Raw genomic sequence first — 21,978 nt, 5'->3', positions numbered from 1 at the left:
GCCGCTTGCTGTTTTGCATATGCACCCAGGTTCATTGTTAGTCGTTTCCAAATGAGGCCTGCCCCCCTGGAGAGGCATAAGGCCTAATTTTAAAACACTGAAGGACTAGAGGCAGCTTTGGCATCGCGACACCTGCAAGACAGGCTCCATTCTCTACTAAAAATACAAAAACTAGCTGGGCATGGTGGCAGGCACCTGTAATCCCAGCTACTCAGGAGGCTGAGGTGGAGAATTGCCTGAACCCGGGAGGCAGAGGTTGCAGTGAGCAGAGATAGTGCCTTTGCACTCCAGCCTGGGCAACAAGAGTGAAACTCCGTCTCAAACAACCTGCAGAGTACCAGCATTGTAACTTACTAGGACAACTCATTAAATCTGCCCACACTGCATGTTCTCTGTCCTGGTTTGGCCCCCAAAGAAGTACTCTTGCCTGTCAAACAACCATCCTAAAGGATGTCAGCGAAGTGGATGAATGACTGCTCCTCCCCTTTCTCTCCTTTTTCCCCAAGCCTCCCAGGGGCTGGGCTGGCAAGCAGCTGTCAATTCCTAGTGGCTCCTCTTCAAGCACGTGGAACTCCTCCTCCTCTCCTAACTCTTAAGGGAGGTTAAAGGCAAAATTAAGAATTTCAGAATGCAGACGAGGGCATCATCAGGGCAACATTAGGGCATAACCATTCCTCAGTTCTGGGCTGTAATCCCTAGGTCTTACGGTTTATGCAACGAACAGCGGGAACTATCCTCATTCTAAATGTGGGTAGGAGCGAGTGAATTCTCTTCTGAGCAGGCTAAGCTATTCCCAGGTGATCTGGGGGTTAAGAACTTAAGGCTCTGGGGTCAGACTGCCTGGGTGTGAATCCCTCCTCTGATACTGGCTGTATGAGCTGAGACAATTGCCTTAATCTTTTGGTTTCTCAGATTTTTCACCTCTGGAATAGAAGAATTCTTAGTAACTACATACAGTAGACCTTTGTAGGTGATGTGGGCTTCTTAGCATCAGTGCTCTTTTCTGTAGCGGTTCCTCTTTTTTCTGCTGGGAATCCACCCTTCCTACCTCTGAGTCCCAGTGGGTTGGCCTCTGGGTGAAGCTGTGGCTTAGGTCTGGCCAATCAGAGCCACAGTGATCAGTTTGAGGTTGAGCATGTAACCTAAGGGGGCCAAGGAGAGACACTTCTGGGGCTTTCTCTGGAACTACCAGGGCAGAAACAGTTTCATTTTGTGGGGCCGCTAAGCTGCTGCAATGTAAGCTTTCAGCCCATCAGGATCCTCTGTGTCTTCAATAGAGAAACACTGCCCGAGAATGAAATCCACTCAGGAAAGCAGGGCTGAAGAAGCAGAGACACATGTCTTTTTATGATTATTTGTTGCCCAGGTTGGAGTGCAGTGGTGTGATCTTGCCTCACTGCAACTTCTGCCTCTTGGGTTCAAGTGATTCTCCTGCCTCAGCCTCCTGAGTAGCTGGGACTACAGATGTGCACCATCATGCCTGCCTAATGGTTGTATTTTTATTAGAGATGGGGTTTTGCCATCTTGGCCAGGCTGGTCTTGAACTCCGGACCTCAGGTGATCCACCTGCCCTGGCCTCCCAAAGTGCTGGGATTACAGGCGTGAGCCACTGCGCCCAGCCTACTCATTTCTGACAGTATCATTGCAGCCCCTGCATCCAGCCCTAGAGCCCCGTTTCTTCCACTGCATTCTTCAGTTATCTGAGTTGATAAATTCTCTTTATGCTTAAGGTGGTTTGAGCTGATTTGCTTTCTCTACGCCCAGGAGGAGAGCTAATATACCACTTCATAAGCTGGCTGTGAGGATTAAAAGAGAGGATGTCAGTGGTTCAGAAACACTCAGTCACATTAGCTACGATGACTGTTATCATTGTCATGACTCCTCCTCTAGTTTTTGAATGGATTTGGGGGCCAGTCTTCCGGGCGCTACCCGCATAGGGTAGAAGCCTGAAAGTGTGCATCTCTGGGTGAGGAAGAAAACACCTCATTTTTACATGCGCCGGCTCCCTCCAGTCTGAAATGGGTGCGGATAAAAACAGATGCTAGCCTGCGATGGGGCAGCAGGTAGAATGTGGTGGAAAGAGCACTGGGCTAGGAGCCCAGAGAAGAGTCCAGCCTTGGTTCTGCCTGTGCCTTGGGGCTACTCAGCAGCATCTCTTCCCACTTCTGCCTCCAGAAGCCACATTGCAGTCACACCTGTAGCTTCTTGTGATTCCCCCAATGCACATGCCTTTCCTGACTTCAGGGTCTCTGCCCAGGGCATTTACATTCTCCCGGCCTAGAATGTTCTTCACTCCCATCCCCACTTAGGTAACCACTTCTGGTTTCTCAGTCTCAGTCTTGGAAGCACAAGAAGAGTGATTCTGAGAGCAAACAGTATTGGATTTAAATTCCAGCTTTAGCCAGGCACGGTGGCTCACACCTGTAATCCCAGCACTTTGGGAGGCCAAGGTGGGTGGATCATGAGGTCAGGAGTTCAAGACCAGCCTGACCAATATGGTGAAACCCCGTCTCTACTAAAATTACAAAAATTAGCTGGGTGTGGTGGCATGTGACTGTAATTCTAGCTACTCAGGAGGCTGAGGCAGGAGAATCACTTGAACCCGGGAGGTGTGGAGGCTGCAGTGAGCCAAGATTGTGCCACTGCATTCCAGCCTGGTGACAGAGTGAGACTGCATCTCAAAAAAAAAAAAAAAAAAAAAAATTCCAACTTTACTACCTACTGATTGCATTGCTTTGGGCAAGTTACTATCTCATTCAGCCTCTGTTTGCTGATCTGTGAAATGGGGATAAGAAGAGGTATATCCTTCATAAGGTAGAGGGTAATTAAGATAATGTAACTAAAGCACTTAGCCCTGTGTGCTGCGAATAGCCATGGTTTGATGAATGTCAGTGGTGATTATTAACTTTCCTTTCAGAAAGGCTTTTGGGTGGCCAAGACTGGGTTACATGCCTGTCACTTGCATTCCCACGACCCCACGGCTCTTCTCTCAGGTACCCCCCTGTATTGTATTTGCTTATTTACTTGTTTGTTTCTGCTTCTAGACTAAGAGCTCCCTGAGGACAGCAACTGTGTCTCATTCACTGTTTTCTTTCCACCATCCAGAGTTAAGCACAGCAACTAACCCGTGGCAGGTATTCAGGAAAGGATGAATCACAGAATGATCTTTAACAAGTCATTAGCCTTTCTGAATCTGTCTTTTCTCCTTATCAAAGAAAGGTTTGGCTAGAAGAATGTCCAATATTCACTCTTCATTCCTAAATTCTGCGATTAAACTTTTGTTTACTTCTTTTTATTTTAGAGAAGTCAAAGTGCCATCCCTGGACCATGGTTGGGAGGTCACAATGAGTTACCTTCTGGCTCAGCAGAAGAATTTTCTAATGCTCTAATAGGTGGTCAAAAGTAGGGTTGGCTGGTAAGGGAGTGAACCCTGTGTCTCAGAAGGTAATCGAGCAAAGGCTTCCCTTACAGGGATGTTTTAAGGAGAATTCAGGTAATTGGCAGAGCAGTGACGAACAGCTCCATGTGTATAAACAGCACAATTTTACTTCCGGGACTAGGAGCTAAAAATACTCCTAGTATTTTTAGGAGTACGTTGAGGATGGTGAATGATAAAGGATAGTGAATGATAATCCCACTGGCTCCTTTGTGAGCACACACTGAAATTGCCTGCCCAGAGCTAACCGATTCCAGGTGGCTCTCCTGCGGCTGAGGCTGGGGAGAGACAATTGAGACCACACGCACACGAGGCATGTGACTTGGTGTGGGGCAAAGATCAGGGAATGAATGGATCCCCAAAGGAGGACGACGATGTCCACAAGAATGTTCTCTTCTCGCTATTTTCAGATTTGGAGCCAAGTAGAAAAAGCATTTTTCATACAATGTTTCGTACTCAGGGATTCCTGACCACTCTCCGATTGTGCTCTCTTGAAATGTATTTATATCCACCCATCAAAACACACACACACACACACACACACTCTGTTACTCTCTCTCTCTCTCTTAAATGTCATCTTCCTGGTTTCCAGATCACTTTTTGGCCTTTGTCTATGCCATAACTGAACCTTGAAGCTCATTCTTCTTCCTGCTGCAAACACCGAACATCTCTGGGTCTCTGGTCATTTCTGAAAGTTTAATTAAAAGGATGAAACCTGGCTAGGTGTGGTGGCTCATGCCTGTAATCCCAGCACTTTGGGAGGCTGAGGCAGGCAGATCACAAGGCCAGGAGTTTGAGACCAGCCTAACCAACATGGTGAAACCCCATCTCTACTAAAAATACAAAAATTAGCTGGACGTGGTGGCACATGCCTGTTATCCCAGCTACTCAGGAGGCTGAGGCAGGAGAATCTCTTGAACCTAGGAGGCGGAGGTTGCAGTAAACTGAGATCGTGCCACTGCACTCCAGCCTGAGCAACAAGAGCAAGACTTTGTGTCAAAAAAAAAAAAAAAATGAATGAAACCCTTTAGAAATGACGAAAGAATATACAAATGTTCAAATACAGTTGCAGATAATACAATTTGATTTTAAAAAGCCAATCTTTTTTCCAACTCCCTAAATTATAAATACAACCATCTTCATTCTATTTTTTTTTGAAACAAGGTCTTTCTCTGTGTTACCCAGGCTGGAGTGCAATGGCTCAGTCACTGCTCACTGCAGCCTCCACCTGCCTGCCTCAATTGATCCTCCCACCTCAGCCTCCTGAGTAGCTGGGACTACAGGCACACACCACCATGGCTGCCTAATCTTTGTATTTTTAGTAGACAGAGATGGGGTTTCACCATATTGGTCAGGCTGGTCTTGAACTCCTGACTTCAGGTGACCCATATCTGCCTCGGCTTCCCAAAGTGCTGAGAGTACAGGCATGAGACTCATCTTTAACTTTCTCTTCATCTTATGTAGAAATGACTTTATATAAACGTTAACTATCACACATTTTTTCATTTGCTCTTTTACAGTCTTTCTTCATAGGTCTAAATGTTTACAAGTTATAACTGTAACATATATACAAGTTAGGCTGATTTCTCCATGTAATGCTATGCAGCGAGCACTTTCCCATATTGCTATCTCGTTTTCGTCCTTGCCTCTTTTAATAATTGCACTTCATTGGCTGGTTGCCTCATGGTTTCCTTAAACATTTCTCTACTGTGGCCCTTGAAATAGTTAAAATTTAGGTTGAAAATAACAGTACAACAAAGATTTTAATGCACAGAGCCTTTCCCTCATTTTGGACGATTCTTTAGCCTAAATTCCTGGGTGTATAATTCGTGGGAGAAAGGATACAAATATCATAAAAGAAGCAGCCCGTAAACATGTTTACTTTTCCTGAATTGGCCCATATGCAGAAAATGGTTGCTCCCCACTGAGGTAGGTGGTTGGACTGTGGTGCTGGAAGATTCCTTTTTATGCACAAGATCTCATATTCTAAAACGATGATGCTAAAAGCCTACTAATTCTCATTTTTTTTTTTTTTTTTTAGACAGGGTCTGACTCTGTTGCCCAGGCTGGAGTGCAATGGCATGATTTTGGCTCATTGCAACCTCTGCCTCCGAGGTTCAAACCATCCCCCCACTGCAGCCTCCCAAGTAGCTGGAACTACAGGCGCACGCTACCATGCCCGGCTAAATTTTGTATTTTTGGTAGAGACAGGGGTTTCACCATGTTGCCCAGGCTGGTCTTGAAGTCCTGGGCTCAAGAAATCCTCCCACCCTGGCCTCGCAAAGTGTTGGGATTACAGGGGTGAGCCACCACGCCGGGCCAAACCTACTAATTCGTATTTCAAGAAGCAAGTACCACAGTGTGGTGTACGGTTGTGTGTACCGCTGATGAACTCACGGTAGTAGTAGTGCTGGGCTGGGACAAAAGAGATGCCGAGGAAGGAGAAAACCCTGGTCAGGCTGGTGATGGTGTTCACCCCATCACCCCCACCACCCCGAAAGACAGACACATGGACAGGCAAACGTCCTCTCTCCCTCTTACATATTGAGTTGCCCCAACCATCACTACTCTAATTATAAACAGACGCATGCAGATTCCTTAAAATTGGCGGGTCCCACCTCCTGGCAGTGAACCCACGCACGGAAGTATTAGAGTGGGATGGAAGACAATAGGTTAGGATTGAGGGGCAATGGTGGGAAAAGGAAGGGGGAGAAGGAGGGGGGCAGGTCCAGCTTCAGCCCTGGCCAATGCTATGAGCCCATCTCCTACTGTGTTCAGCTGGAAACAGGGAAATGGTTGTGCTGATGTTTCCATTCTCAAACTCCCCAGAGAAGGTGGATAATAAATAAGTGACAATAACAGATTGCACACTGTCAGTGCGGGCACTTCTTTGCCCCCAGAGAATTGATTTTTAATAACAGCGCAGATGACATGTGGCGGGAGTTGTCGCTGACACCGGTGTTTTGTGGGCCTCAATAAATCACATTAGCCTGGAGGCTCTGAAATGGACTAGCTTGTTGGGTGCTGTCTGTGGATTGCCACTGAGTCCTGGAAAGGGTCCCAGGTCCCAGGGGGCTGGATTCTGCAACCTCCTGACTGCTAGACCTTGTCCAGTTACTTCACCAGTCTGGGCCTCAGTTTCTCCACATTTAAAATGGGCAGAACTGTCTTGGCCTCACAGAAGTATTGCAAAAGGTTACACAAAGAAACTGTCCCCTAAATCTGTTGATCACTATTATAGAAATAATAATCTAGAAAGTCAGGAAGTTGACAGGTTTTCGGGTGGAGTATCTGGCATCTCTATTTTCATGAATAGCATTCAAGGGTGATATTCAAAGGATCAAAGGAATTCAAAGGAACATGCTAATAAAATAGAAGCAAGGTGGGAAGGCACAAAAAATCGGCTGTTAATCAGGCCCAGGGTTGGGGGTGGGGGGCGGTGGTGAGGTGCCTTCCTGCCCTAGCAATCTTCGATAAAAGAATAGTAACAAATGAATATTTGTTAGGCGTTTACAGTGCCAGAGCTGTGTGAAGTGCTTCATATACAGTATCTCATTTAATCCTCATAAGACCCTGTGAGGCAATTACCATAATTATCTGATTATATGGATGAGAAAACACTCAGCTGTGTAGGAAAGGGCCAGGCAGGTGAGGAGAGTGAGCCAGGTGTGGAGGCTGCAGCCTGCACCATTCTGTTTAAAGGGGCAGGGCTGCTCAGCCTTGCAGGGATACAGAGGCAGGGCCCTGGTATGGTCAAGTCTCTCAATTTTCCACAAGAATACAGAGAGTGGAATTTGTGTAAGAGATCTCCTGCTATTTAAATGTTGACAGCCTATTAAGCTTTGTGTGTGTGTGTGTGTGTGTGTGTGTGTTTAATACTTTCAGTTCTGGGTTCTGGGACGCATATGCAGAACATGCAGGTTTGTTACCCAGGTATACGTGTGCCATGGTGGTTTACTGTACCCATCAACCCATCATCTACATTAGGTATTTCTCCTAAAGCTATCCCTCCTCCAACCCAGCTTTGTGTTTTTAAAAAGACTCTATGAGCCAAGTCCGCAATTGCGAACTAATAGCTGTCTGTGATCTGGACGGGGCCCCTGGGCTTCCAGCTAGTGATCTCTGGGGGAGGAGCTGTGTTTCCACGCAGAGGTTCACTGTGCAGCATTGCCCCTCTGAGGAAACAACCATAAACAGAATGATCATCAAACTCAGCTAGGGCCACATATTATGCTCAATACTAGAGGGTAGAATACAATTGCATATCCTAATCCTCACAAGGGAGGTGCTATTGATCCCATTTTACACATAAAGAAGCAGAAAGTGGAAGGGGCCAAGTGATTTGCTCAAGGTTCCACAAGTGGTGGTGGGCTGGACCCGAGAATGGCAGACTGTCAAGGGTAGCTCTCTACTCCATTGAGCAAAGAAGGGTGCTGGGTGGGAAGGTGTGTGTGGGGGTAGAGCAGGCAAAGCAGAGTGGGGAAGAGGAGTGCTTAGTCTGTTTCCTGCCATTACTCCGCAATGTGTAAGTCAAAACCAGCGCGCCAGGGTACTCACAGCACTCGCAGGGACCGCAGCCCGTCGAAGGCGTGGACGGGGATGCACCTCAGCCGGTTGTAGCTCAGGATCCTGTGAAAAGGCAGGCATGTGCCCTGTCAGGTCTTTCTATTCTCTACCATGCACAGGTGCACTGTTCACGCTGCGAACCGGTCAAAGCAAATGGTCTATCTTTTTAATGTTAATATATTGACAGAACTTCCTATCAAAAAGGGACGAGAAACCCCTCAGAGAGCATACTGGCTTGATTTCCCCAGTTTACTCAAGTTCTGTGGCAGGCTGGATTTCTAACCAGCTTGTTCATCACCTCCCTATCCTGTCCAATGATGACTGCTCATAATGTGCAAAGCTAATGGGAAATAAATGGGTCCAAGGAAAATATAATTATGTAGGGAAACTCTTTACTGGGAAAGAAAATTTACAAACCACAAAAGGTATTCCTGAATAATACAGCCTTCTTCAGAAGCAATGAGGTTGCAGTTCCTCTCTAAGTGCCTGGACAGTGGAGGGCTTCCTACTTTATCTTCCTTCTGATGGTTAAGGTCTGTCTTACGCGAGGGCAGCCATAGGCCTGAGGGTTACCAGGGCAAAGAATCTAGTCCTGCGGGGATGGGGGGTTGCGGGGTGGGGAGGAAGAGTGACCACCTACTGCTAGGCCCGTGGGCATGGTAAACACAGCATCTCAGTGTACTCACAGAGTGGAGAGGTGAGACATGTTACTGAAGGTGTGATCGGTCAGCACGCTGATGCTGTTGTTGCTCAGGTCACTAAGAAAAGCAAAACAGAAGAGTCATGCTTTTGTCTTAGTTGCTGTGGTAGAAGGCTATTCCCAAGTATTACACATACCTGCCATCCACCCACCCATATACCCATCTACCCATTCCTTAGTTCACTCACTCATCTAGCCATCCTGCTACTGGCCTATTTATATACTCTCCCACTCACCCATTTGCCTGCCCATCCATCCGTCCATCCCTCCCTCCCTCCCTCCATTTATCTACCCACCCACTCACCCATCTACCCCTCACATATTTATCCCACATACTCACTTGCCTACCTGTCTACCTATCTATCCACGCATCCATCCATCCCTCCCTCCCTCCCTCCCTCCCTCCCTCCTTCCTTTCTTCCCTCCCTCTCTCCACCCCTCCCCTCCACCTACTTATCCACTCACTCCTTCATCCAAATAATCATTTTCCATTCAGACACTTATTCAATCATTCAAGCAACTGTCGTTCATTTATCTATCCATTCACTTATTCAGCTAGTCAATCATTCAATTACATGTCTATTCATCCATTTCATTGTACCAACAAAATATAATACATATAATAATCTCTTGCTTTAGTACTTCTTTCCCCTGATTAATTCTTTTCTCTGTCTCTCTATCCCCCTTCTCTTCTGGCATTCATTTACTCCATCTTATCAGGTTCTCTCTTAGGAGGACTGAGGTTGGTGGGGGTGCAGTTCTCTGCCAGCTGCAACCTCAAGCTTCCCTGCAGGGATAAACATCCAGAGCAGTGGCAATGTTAGCTGCACATTAGAATCACCTGGGGAGCTTTTAAATCCTCTGATGCCTGGGTTCCATGCCCAGATACTCTGATTTAATTGATATAGCATGGGCTTCAGCATCACTAGTTTAAAAAAAAAAACTGCTCAAGTGATTCCTCTCATCAGCTGTTGGTGAACACGATCACTACTTTAGAGCAGTGGTTCTCAACTGGGGGCACCTGTGTTCCCTCAGTGATATTTGGCATTTCTGGTTGTCAACACTGGGGGAAGTGTTACTGGCATCTAGTGGGTAGAGGCCAGCGGTGTTGTTAAACACCCTATAATATCTACGATGGCCTTCCAACAACTAAGAATTATCTAACCTCAAATGTCCATACTTCTGAGGTTGAGAAATCCTTATCTGGAGGCTGGTTTCAGGGGTTTCTAGGAATCCACCCCAGGGAAAAGGTGTTCCTCCACCTTTTCTCAGTAGGTCCCCAACTTTTCCAAGGGTAATGCTCTTTCATTCTGCAGGAACTCTCATTTTCCCCTTGTAGACTGGCCTCTGCTCCTCCTAAGCAGACACAGGCATCTTTCAGTTACCACTTGCATCAGCCTGCAGCTCTGTTCTCTCTTACCAACCACATCAGTTTCCTGAGCAACCCCAGGAGGGAAAACTAAACATCCCACCCAATACTGGGCTCCTTACATAAGCGTCAGATGTCGGAGGGCAGACAGCTCTCTGGGCACGGCTGTTAGGTGGTTTCCTTCCAGGTACCTGAAAGAAGTGCAGAGTGACAACGCCTGAGAGGCACTAAACAAACTGTCACCTTTTCAGAGAAGCCTCCCTGACCTTCCAGGCTGGATTAGGTTCCTTTTTCACTCTTAGAACCTCCCTCCCCGAGTTCAAAGCATTACTGTATTTGTTGTTTAGTATTTATTTGATTATCCAATTGATGACATTTTTCTCCACTGGATTTTTATATTTCACGTTGGCAAGGTTCTTGTCTAAAATTGCCGACCGTTGGATCCCCCCATGGCTGTTTACAGAGCTGATACATAGGAGATATTCAATAAATACTAGTTTAATAAATAAAGCACTCATTTCATACTCAGCCCTCACAGTATTCTCGTGTGGCAGGAAGTCACAGTAGAAGAAAAGTTCAGCAATGTTAAAACACTTGCCTAAGGTCACAGAGCAAGCAAGCGGTTGAGCTAGGACTTGAACCCAACTCTCTCTGACTGTAGTCTTACCACAGTTCCACACTACCAGAGGCTGTTGGGAGAACTGAGCCATGCGTGATTCATTTTAAGAACCCTAATTCAGTGTTGACTATCTCTGACATACATTTGGAAACTGAGGAAATGGGGGCCTATCTCTGTTGCTGGAGCACTGTGCTACAGTTCCCAGCAGAAGGACCGCATGGCAGGAGGGGACAGAGGTTCAGAGTGAGGCTACACCCTACAGATGGAGACTCCTCCTGAACAGGCAGAGGCTGAGCCTAGATCTGCCTGGACTTCCGCATCCTACACTGACCTGCTCACCTAGGATGAGGCCACCTCCTTGGAGACTCAAGTGTGGCTTAAGACAAGATAAGAAAGTCTCATTGTAATTAATCAATACTAACCCTGAATATAGTGGATTAAATGCGCCACTTAAAAGATACGGATTGTCAGAATGGATAAAGAAACAGGATCCAACTATATGCTGCTAGCGAGAAACTTACCCTGCCCATAAAGACACAAATAGTCTGAAAGTAAAGGGGTGGAAAAAGATATTTCGTATAAACAGAAACCAAAAGTGAGCAGGAGTAGCTATACCCATATCAGATAAAAAAGACATATCAGATAAAACAGTAAAAGAAAACAAAGAAGGTCATTATATAACGATAAAGGAACAATTCAACAAGAGGACGTAATAATCCTAAATATATACACGCCCAACATTGGAGAACTCAAATTTGCAAAACAAATAATTCTGGACCTAAGGAAAGCAACGGACAACTATACAATAAAAGCAGCGTCTTTGACACCCCACCGATAGCACCAGACAGATCACTGAGATAGGAAGTTAACAAAGAAACACTGGACTGAAATTAGACTTTAGGCTAAACGGACTTAATAGACATTTACAGAAATTCTACCCAACAACTACAGAATATACATTCTTTTCACCAACATAAGGAACATTCTCCAAGACAGATCACAAGTTAGGCCATAAAAAAAGCCTTAACACATTAAAAAACTGAAATTATATCAAGTATTTTCTCAGATCACAGTGGAATAAGGCTAGAAATCAATACCAAGAGAAACTTTTGAAACTATCCAAACACATGGAAGTTTAAACAGCATGCTCTTGGACAACCACTGGGTCAATAAACAAATTAAAATGAAAATTAAAAAAAAATTAAATGAATGAAAATGAAAACAGAATATACCCAAACCTATGGGATATAGCAAAAGCAGGGATAAGAGGGAAGTTAATAGCATTGAATCCTACATCAAAAAGTAGAAAGATCACAAATCAAGAACCTAACATCACATCTCAAGAAACTAGAAAAAGAAGAACAAACCAAACCTAAAGTTAGCAGAAGAAAAGAAATAACAAAGACTACGGCAAGACTTAGGATTCTAGTATTAAAAAAAGACAGAAAAGAAATAACAAAAATCAAAGCAGACTAAATGAAATGGAGGCCAAAAGAACAATACAAAAGATTAACACAAGAAAAAGTTGGGTCTTCAAAAAGATAAACAAAATTGATAAATCACTAGCTTAATCAAGAAAAGAAGAGGGAAGATCCAAGTAAATAAAATCAGAAATAAAATAGGAGACATTACAACTCATATTTCAGAAATACAAAAGTTCATCAGACTATTATGAACAACTATACACTCATGAACTAGAATATCTAGAGGAAATGGATAAATTCCTGGAAGCACACAACCTCTTGAAATTGAACCAGGATTAAGTAGAACTTTTGAACAGCAGACCCCTAATAAGTAGTGACACTGAATCAGTAATACAAAATATATCCCCCACCAACAGCTGCCAAAAAGCCCAGGACCATAAATCCAAAGATGGATTCATAGCTGAATTCTAACAAACACACAAAAAACTAATACTAATCCTCCTGAAACTATTTCGAAAAATTGAGGAGGAGGTAATTCTCCCTTATTTATTCTGTGAGATCAGTATCACCCTAATACCAAAATCAGACAAGGGCACAATAAAAAAAGACAACCACAGGCTAATACCCAGGATGAACACAGACATAAAAATCCTCAACAAAATACTAGCAAATTGAATCCAACAGCACATCAAAAAGATAATAGACCATGATCAGGTGGGATTTATTTCAGGAATGAAAGGATGCTTCAACATATGCAAATCAACAAATGTGATACATCAAATAAACAGAAATAAGGAGAAAAACCATATGACCTTCTCAATAGATGCAGAAAAAGCATCTGATAAAATTCAGCATCGCTTCATAATAAAATTTAGCAAACTAGGCATACAAGGGACATACCTCAAAATAATAAAGGCTATATACAACAAACCCACAGCCAACATCAATCTTAATGGAGAAAAGTTGAAAGATTCCCTCTAAGAATTAGAACAAGACAATAATATCCACTTTGACTATTCTTATTCAATGTAGTATTGAAAATCCTCACCAGAGCAATCAGCAAAGAGAAACAAAATAAAAGGCATCCAAATTGGAAAAGAGTAAGTCAAATATTTCTGCTGATAATATGATCTTATATCTAGAAAATAAACACTAAATACTTCACCAAAATCCTTTTAGACTTATAATAAATGAATCCAGTGAAAATTCAGGCTAAAAAAATTAATGTTTAGAAATCAGTAGCATTGTTAGACACCAATAATGATCTAATCAAGGACCAAATCAAGAGGACAATCCCACTTAAAACAGCTAAGACAAGAACAAAACCAAAACCAAAAAAACCCTAGGAATATATTTAACCAAGGAGGTGAAAGATATCTATCAGGAGAACTACAAAACACTGATGAAAGAAATTGTAGAAAACACAAACAAACGGAAAAACATCCCATGCTCATGGATTTGAAGAACTAACGTTGTTAAAATGACTATATTGCCAAAGCAATCTACAGATTAACTGTACTCTCTATCACATTACCAATGCCATTTTCACAGAATTAGAAACAAAAGTCCCCAAATTCATATGGAACCAAAAAAGAGCCCAAATAGCCAAAGTAATCCTGAGAAAAAGAACAAAGCTGGAGGCATCATATTACCTGACTTCAAATTATATTACAAAGGTATAGTAACCAAAACAGCATAGTAGTGGTATAAAAATAGACATATAGATCAATGATATAGAATAGAGAACCCAGAAATAAAGCCAGATTCCTACAACCAACTGATCTTCAACAAAGCCAAAAATACACACTGGGGAAAGGACACCCTATTCAATAAATGGTGCTGGGAAAATCGGATAGCCATATGCGGAAGAATGAAACCGGACCCGTACTTCTTAACATATAAAAAAAATTAACTCTCAATGAATTAAGGACCCAAATGTAAAACATGAAAATATAAAAATCCTGGAAGAAAACTTAGGAAAAACTCTTTTGGACATTAGCCTAGGCAAAGGGTTTATGACTAAGTCCTTAAAAACAAATGTAGTAAAAACAAAAATATAAAAATGGGACTTAATTAAACTAAAAAGCTTCTGCACAGAAAAAGAAATAACAGTAAACAGACAACCTCCAGGATGGGATAAAATATTTTCAAACTATGCATCCAACAAAGGTCTAATATCCAGAATCTACAAGGAACTTGACAAGAAATAAAAAAACAATCCCATTAAAAAGTGGACAAAGGACACGAATAAACAGTTCTCAAAAAGACATACAATTGGCCAATAAACATAGGAAAAATGCTCACCATCACTAATCATCAGAAAAAAGCAAATCAAAACCACAGTGAGATACCATCTCATACCAGCAGAATGACCATTATTAAAAAGTCTAAAAACAACAGATTTTTGGTGAGAATGTGGAGAAAAAGGAATGCTCATATACTATTGGTGCGAATGTACATTAGCACAACCTTTATGGAAAACCATATGGTGATTTCTCGAAGAACTAAAAATGGAACTACCATTTGATCCAGCAATCCCACTACTAGGTAAACACCCAAAGGGAAATAATTATACCCCAAAGACACCTGCAGTCATATGTCTATCACAGCACTATTCACAATAGCGAAGATACAGAATCAACGTCAATGTCCATCAACAGAAAATCGGATAAAGAAAACGTGGTGTATATTCATGGACACAGGGAGAGGAACAACGCACACCAAGACCTGTTGGGGAGTGGGGGACAAAGGGAGGGGAAGCATTAGGACAAATACCTAATGCATGCGGGGCTGAAAATGTAGATGACAGGTTGATAGGTGCAACAAACCACCATGGCACATGGATACCTACATAACAAACCTGCAAATTCTGCATATCTATCCCAGAATGTAAAGAAAAATTAAAAAAAAAAAGAAAAAAAAGAAAATGTAGAGTATCTATATACATGGAATACTCCTTAGCCATAAAGAAGAATGAAATCCTGTCTTTTGCAGCAACGTGGATGGAACTGGAGACCATTATCCTCAGTGAAATGACTCAGAAAGTCGAATACCACATGTTCTCGCTTATGAGTGGAAGCTTGACAATTGGTACACATGGACATACCGAGTGGAATAGCGGACACTGGAGACTACAAAAGGTGGGGGAGTGGTGAGGGCTGAAAAACTACCTATCAGGCATAATGTTCAGTATTTAGGTGACGGGTACGCTAAAAGCCCAGACTTTACCACAACACAATATATGCATATAAGAAACCTGTACTTTTACCTCCTAAACATATTAAAAAGTCAACTGAGGCTGGGTGCAGTGGTTCACGCCTGTAATCCCAGCACTTTGGGAGGCCGAGGTGGGTGGATGATGAGGTCAGGAGATTGAGACTATCCTGGCTAACATGGTGAAACCCTATCTCTACTAAAAATAAAAAATTAGCTGGGTGTGGTAGCGTGGGCCTGTAGTCCCAGCTACTTGGGAGGCTGAGGCAGCAGAATTGCTTGAACCCAGGAGATGGAGGTGGTAGTGAGCCGAAATTGCACCACCTGCACTCCAGCCTGGATGCCAGAGCGAGACTCTCTCAAAAAAAAAAAAAAAAAAAAAAAAATTAAATGACTGTAGATATTAATTGCATTTACAAAATAACTTCACAGCAACATCTAGACCAAGTGACTGATCAAACAACCGGGCACCACAGCCTACCCAGTTGAGACAGGCAATTAATGATTAGAGCCCTGCCTCCTGTCTTTGGTTCATATTTAATCAGACTTTCTCTTGACCTCTGGATCCAACTCCACTTGCCTTAACCTTCCTAAAATGCCCCATCCCCTCTGGTGGGGGAGGGGGAAAAAGGTCTTTGAAACGCTAGTGCCTCTTCTCCCGCCTTGCTGGGTTAACTCCTACAGATGCTTGGATCTCAGCTCCAGCTTTACTTCTCCAAGATCAGCTCCCACCCCTACCAGTGATATTACAGGTTCCCAAAACATTGGCTGTCTTTTTGTCACAGCATTTAACCCCCACAGTGACATCTTTCATGTGATTCTGTGATTAACCATGTCTGCTTGGCTCACCGCAGCATTCTCACTCTGCCTGGCAATAGTAGATGCTCAGAAAATGTCATCTGTGTGATGAAAACCCCTGAACTCCTCAGGGAGAGCTGCGTTTGGCACGATGGAGCCAAGCAGAAGTTGCTTTCGGTGCAGAATGTCCCCAGAGACCTGGCAGTGCAGCTCAGAAGACTCAGAATCAAAAGTTTCACTTCAGAAATGCAGATGCAGTTGTAGGGAGAGCTCTCTTTGTAGCAAGCCCTTCATGAAAACTCTGAACTCCAAAGTTGTCTGTAGCCTATAGCCCAGGTCCCCAGAGGGACACTTGCAGGAGACTGCCCTCCTGCCCCACCAGCCTTAGAACTGCCAGAGCGTTTCTGACAGGTCAACCTTTGCATTTGCCCTGCATTTAAATGCTCTGGTGCAAACACACAAGGACACATCTGCCTCGCATGAAACTCCACACAGATCTCTGTGAATGAGTGTTTCCTATTCCTGTATGGAGCTTTGTGGTGCTGACCGATGCCCTACAAAGAACTCAGACCAGCTTAATCTTAGCGGAGAGGAAGAGAAGCCACCTTCCCAGAGACCCTCCTCCAGACCAGAATTCCCACCGGAGTCCTGGAGTGATGTGGGGGCAGCTCAGGAGTCAGGCAGCTGAGGCTCACATCCTGGCTCTACTCTCTAATAGCTGTGCGACCTTGGGCAAAGTACTTAACCTCTTTGAGCTTGCATTTAGTCACCTGTAAAACAAGGCTTATAATAATCACCGCCCTGATTCTGAGGATGAAATGAGAGTCTCTGTGAGTAGTTCTCAGAGCAGTACCTGGCACACTGGTGGCCAACATATTTTGAATATACATACACACAGATAGACACATACACACACACCCCTCCATCCAATAATATATGTAGTTTATTGCTGTTCATTTTCTCTTCCTCCAGTGCAGTATTTCTAAAATGATAATTGGATCATGCCACTTTCCAATGTAAAATTCTTCCTGGATTCTTGCGTATCTCTTGGAGTCAGCCCTCCTTATTCCTATAAGAACTTACATATCCCTTCTCCAGCTCTCAGCACACATCACCCTCTTTGTCATCCTTTTTGCTCCACCTCACAGCCTTCTAGCTTTCTTGAATTTAAGATGTTTCTGCTTCCATCTTGAGGTCTTCCCAAAATATGTTCCTCTGTTTCCCTCCTTTGCTTTCCTGGGAAATCCCACTCTACTTGCAGTGTGAAATGCCTGATCTTCTGGTCAGTTTTCTCACTGTCTTTCTCCCTTACTCTAAGTTTCTGAGAAGAGGGATCTTATCTGTCATGGTAGCCACTGTTCCCCTAGCTGCTATCACAGTGTCTGGCACAATGAACTCAATGAATGGATGAGTGAAGGGAGCCTTCTCGGCTCTCGGCCTGTGCTCAGGCTGCCCTGGCCCTCCCGCAGATGGCTGTGACTGCCCGATAGTGTGGAGAAGTGTCCTCTACTGGTGCCATCTGCTGAGGTCTTCTCTGGGCCAGGGCCTGTGCCAGAGCTGTGCCCAGAGCTGGCCCACTCTCCAAAGATGTGATCAACCCCTCCAGCTGGCTGGAGGCACATTTCAGTCTCTCTCTCTGGGCTGGAGAATGTCAAGGATGTAGTCAGCGCTAGGCAGTTGTTCTGCTAAGTGGTCTGCGGAGCGTGGGGAATACAGAAGGCAGCAGCTGGCCTTGCTAGAGAAGGCCCAGCTGTCAGGGTGGACACGGCGAGAACCACTGACAGGTACCTACAGCCTCATGGCAGGGGGGCCTGGGTTTGCCTTCTTCCTGCTGCAATGCAGATGTCAGTTTTCAAGAGGCCCCACGTTAAGTCCCCAGCAAACCAGGCTACTGGGCAGAACACACAGGGACTTGGACTTTCACCACAGGGAGGACCTGGGGTCAGATGGACCTGGGCTTGAGTCTATACTCTGCTGCTTAATGGCAGTGTGATCGTCAAAAATGATTCAACCTTCAGTAGCTCCGGTTATCCCATCTGCAAATGGGAATAATGATACTTGCCTTGAAGAGCAGGGTGAAATGAGATTACCTATTAAAAACCCAGCACAGCTCCTGTGCACAGCAATTGCTCTAGAAGTGATGGCTGTGGTGGTTTGCAGCATAGACAGGATGTTCTTGCTTGCTTTCTTAAAGGCCACGAGGGCAGAATTTTCTGGATTCCTCCTTTCTCAGAGCACACACTGTCTGAGCTGCTCCCTTGTGCTTGTCACCTGCTGTGTCGCTCTATCCCTTCTCCTGCCTGCATGTCCATCCCCCAGTAAAACCATGGAAGATGAGCAAGCGCCATGGAGCTGCCTTCTGGACCCCAGACTTCCATCCTCCCAACTCCTCAGAACCCACAGTGCCAGGCAGGTCCTTCCTGCTTCTCCATTCTTGTCATCACCTCTTGGCACACGCTCTCAGACAGTTGCATCTCAGCCCTGTGCCCTCCTACCTCCTGGTTGAGCCCCATCCCTTTCATGTCTCCTGTCAGTGCTGTGTGTATATGTGTGTGTGTGTGTGTGTGTGTGTGTGTGTGTGTGCATGTGCATATGCACACTGCTGGCCTGTGTCCCATGATGTTCTCAGACCTCACATCCTAATACAAATCCCTTCTTCCAATAGTTGTGCCTGGGGGGAGCTATGTCATCCTTCCCCTCTCCTCTCCTTGGGATATCAAGTTATAGGACAACAAATCCATTAGCATGGTCCTTAGACCAAAAACATACGTCTAAACGTCGTGGATATTAATCAGGGCTGGATATGGAGGAAAGCTGTTCACTGACACTGGATCCTGAATTTCTTCTCTAGCCCTTAGGAAGAAGTAGGCTTTGCAGAGTTTGTTTCCAGAACCAGGAAGCCCAACGTTTGTAAACATTTCCATAAATGGAAGCAAACAGATTTTTAGGTTTCAGTTCTAAAATAGTCAGGTAAGCTTGAATTTAAAAGGACAGTTGCACAGCAATAATCGTACTTTCTGAAGGCAGTGAGGTCCTACCTTTGCAGAGAGTATTCCAGTGACTTTGAGGGCTGAGATGTCCTGTATTTGCTTCTGTCCCACTTTCCACAAGATTTCGTAAGCCTGCCTTTTCAATTAGGAGCTTAGTGCTGACTTAGAGCCGGTATCTCTCTCTCCCCATTGCCTGCCAATGTGTAATGACCAGAGGGGTTCTCAAAGTATCATTTACAGACCCCTGAGCATCCCTGAAAGTTTTTCAGGGGTCTATGAGACCAAAACTATATTTACAATGAGGTTAAAACGTTATTTTCCTTTTGCCCTGTGTTGACTTTGCATTGATGGTACAAAATTAGTGGAGGTTAACACTGCTGGCACCTTAGCATGAATCAGGACATCGCTAGCAAATGAAACCAGCGGTCACTGTGTTCTTCACTTCTGTGCACCTGCAGGTTTCACAAAAAACAATTTCATTTAAGAATGCCCTTGATGAAGTAGCAAGAATTATTATTTGTATTGACGTTCCACTCTTGAGCACGCATTTCCTTTAATGTTCCATATGGCAGAAGGGGAGGGGTGCGCACGCAGCACGCTGGTTGTCTAGAGGAAAGTACCTGTCTAATTGACTCACATGCTGAAGTCACTGGCTTTTAAATTTTTTCATGAAACACTGTTTTTGCCCAAAAGAAAGACTGGAAAACTCATTAATCAGACATGACTATTTAGTAGACAATTTCTTGAAAATGAACAAAATAAGCCTTTAAAAAAAAAAGCAGCTCACAGTATTTCTTGCCAATGATCAATTCATGCTTCCAACTGAAAATTAAAGTTTTGGAAAACTCTTCACTGCCACATTGAGCTTACCAACTTCCCCTCACTTAAAGACTTTTCTGATGAGATCAGTGGTGATAACAAAGGACATTATTTTTAAAATATATCATATAATGAAATGTGGTAGCATTTGGAAGATCTGCATAATTCAGTGAACCAATATTTTCCCAATGACCAACACATGATGTTACAAGACCGTTCATGGGGAAAGTTCCATTCAATGTGTACGACAGACCAGCAGAGTCAATGTAACACAGGACGGGAGGTTCACTGGTTTGGGTGCAGGTTTCACACTACAACTAGCCTTTAAGAAACCACCTCTTGTTGAGCTTCGGTCTTTATCAAAGAAGAACACCCATAATTATCTGAAAAGGCTATTAAAGTATTCCTTCCTTTTTCTTTTTTTTTTTTTTGAGGCAGAGTTTTGCTCTTGTTGCCCAGGCTGGAGTGCAATGGCACAATCTTGGCTCATCGCGACCTCTGCTTCCCAGGTTCAAGTGATTCTCTTGTCTCAGCCTCCTGATTAGCTGTGATTACAGGCATGTACCACCACACCTGGCTAATTTTGTATTTTTAGTAGAGATGTGATTTCTCCATGTTGGTCAGCCTGGTCTCAAACTCCCAATCTCAGGTGATCCGCCCGCCTCAGCCTCCCAAAGTGCTGGGATTATAGGCATGAGCCACCATGCGCCCAGATCTTCCTTTTTTTCAAATACGTTTCTGTATGAAGCTGGATTTCTTAATGCTTTACCCAAAAAACATACCACAACAGACTGAATGGTGAAGTAGATATAAAAACTGAGCTGTCTTCCAGGAGGCTACACATTTAAGAGATTTGCAAAAATATGAAACAATGAAAGTCTTCTCAACTGCATTTCTTTTGGTTTGTCTTTAAAATATGCCTTTTATATAAATGTAATGGGTATATAACTGTTACTTTGAAATGCAATAATAAATGTGTATTAAAAAATTTTCTCAGTGTTATTTTCTAATATGATCAATATCAATAGATACAACCCACATAAACACAGGTTCTTGGAGTCCTGGATGCTTTTGAAAACCATAAAGGAGTCCTGAGACCTAGACATTTAAGAACTTCTGATGTAATTGGCATGAGCACAAAATCTGGGGTCAAAGAGGGCAAGTGATACTGTCACCCGACTTCAAAGAGCACCTGCAAGACTGAATGTGGGAACGAGGCTCCGTGTGGCTTGACTCACCCAGGGTAGAACTGGAAGAAGAGCCAGTGAGGGTTTGCAGAGGGCTGACTGGAGAAAAAATCACCTCTGGTGTGGATAGCACTGCTGGGGTCTTGCGTGCTTGCAAGAGACTCTCACACCCTGCCCTTTAGAGAAATGCTAGGCAACTTTGTTGTTGCTGCTTCTCGGTGAATTAAACTTAATTTTGTTTTGTCAGCCGATAGCTCTGCCTGAGATAACTAATGATGCTCGAGGGAGCTGGAAAGCTTGCATTGGAAACCCTGGATCTGGACTCAGCCAATGTCCCTGAACCAGAGGCTCCCAGCCATAAGTCTCCAGGTCTGCCAGCTTTCTTTTTCTTTGACTCATTCTCCTGCTTACCCCCCAGCCCCTGTCCCAGGAAGATGGTTTGGGGACAGAAGTGACGGCTGTCTTCCTTGGTGCACTCTGGAAGCCGTGCCTGGCCAAGGGAAGTGATACCATTTCCAAAGCAGAAAATCAGGTCTCCTCCCAAAGTGCTGAAGTTTACTTTATAATTGCATCCAATTATCTTTGTTATTTTAGTTTTTGTTCCATGAGCTTTGGGGAAAAGCATTCATGGGCTATCGTCATGGCATTCCTGTCCTTTCACATGTGTCACTTGGCATGCAATTGGCCCAGGAAGGAGAGTATAACTGGGTCATTCTCTGCAGCCCCGTCCCATGACACAGTCTGTTCCAAGGGAAGCGCAGGAAGCTCACTGCACGCGGTGGCATTTGTGCATACAGAGCTTCAAGGGCATGACCCCAGCTCAAACCCAGTGGGGACATGAACTTTTTAAGGACTGT

General features: G+C 44.1%; 1 protein-coding gene across 2 annotated transcripts in view; it reads right to left on the bottom strand.

Annotated features, from left to right (window-relative positions):
- SLIT3 (slit guidance ligand 3) overlaps window positions 1-21,978 on the bottom strand; it is a 627,330-nt gene that overhangs the window by 54,080 nt on the left and 551,272 nt on the right. For both annotated transcript variants that reach the window (XM_003936171.4, XM_010346663.3), the window contains exons 21-23: window positions 10,194-10,262; window positions 8,689-8,760; window positions 7,994-8,065 (exon numbers count right to left, since the gene is read on the bottom strand). In XM_003936171.4, the coding sequence (XP_003936220.2) occupies window positions 7,994-8,065; window positions 8,689-8,760; window positions 10,194-10,262 (213 nt within the window). The remainder of the gene's footprint in view (window positions 1-7,993; window positions 8,066-8,688; window positions 8,761-10,193; window positions 10,263-21,978) is intronic.

Source organism: Saimiri boliviensis, chromosome 20, assembly GCF_048565385.1.
Source record: "Saimiri boliviensis isolate mSaiBol1 chromosome 20, mSaiBol1.pri, whole genome shotgun sequence".
NCBI lineage: Eukaryota > Metazoa > Chordata > Mammalia > Primates > Cebidae > Saimiri > Saimiri boliviensis.
Note: the sequence above shows the minus strand (reverse complement) of the source record. Positions and strands in the feature narration are given on the sequence as shown.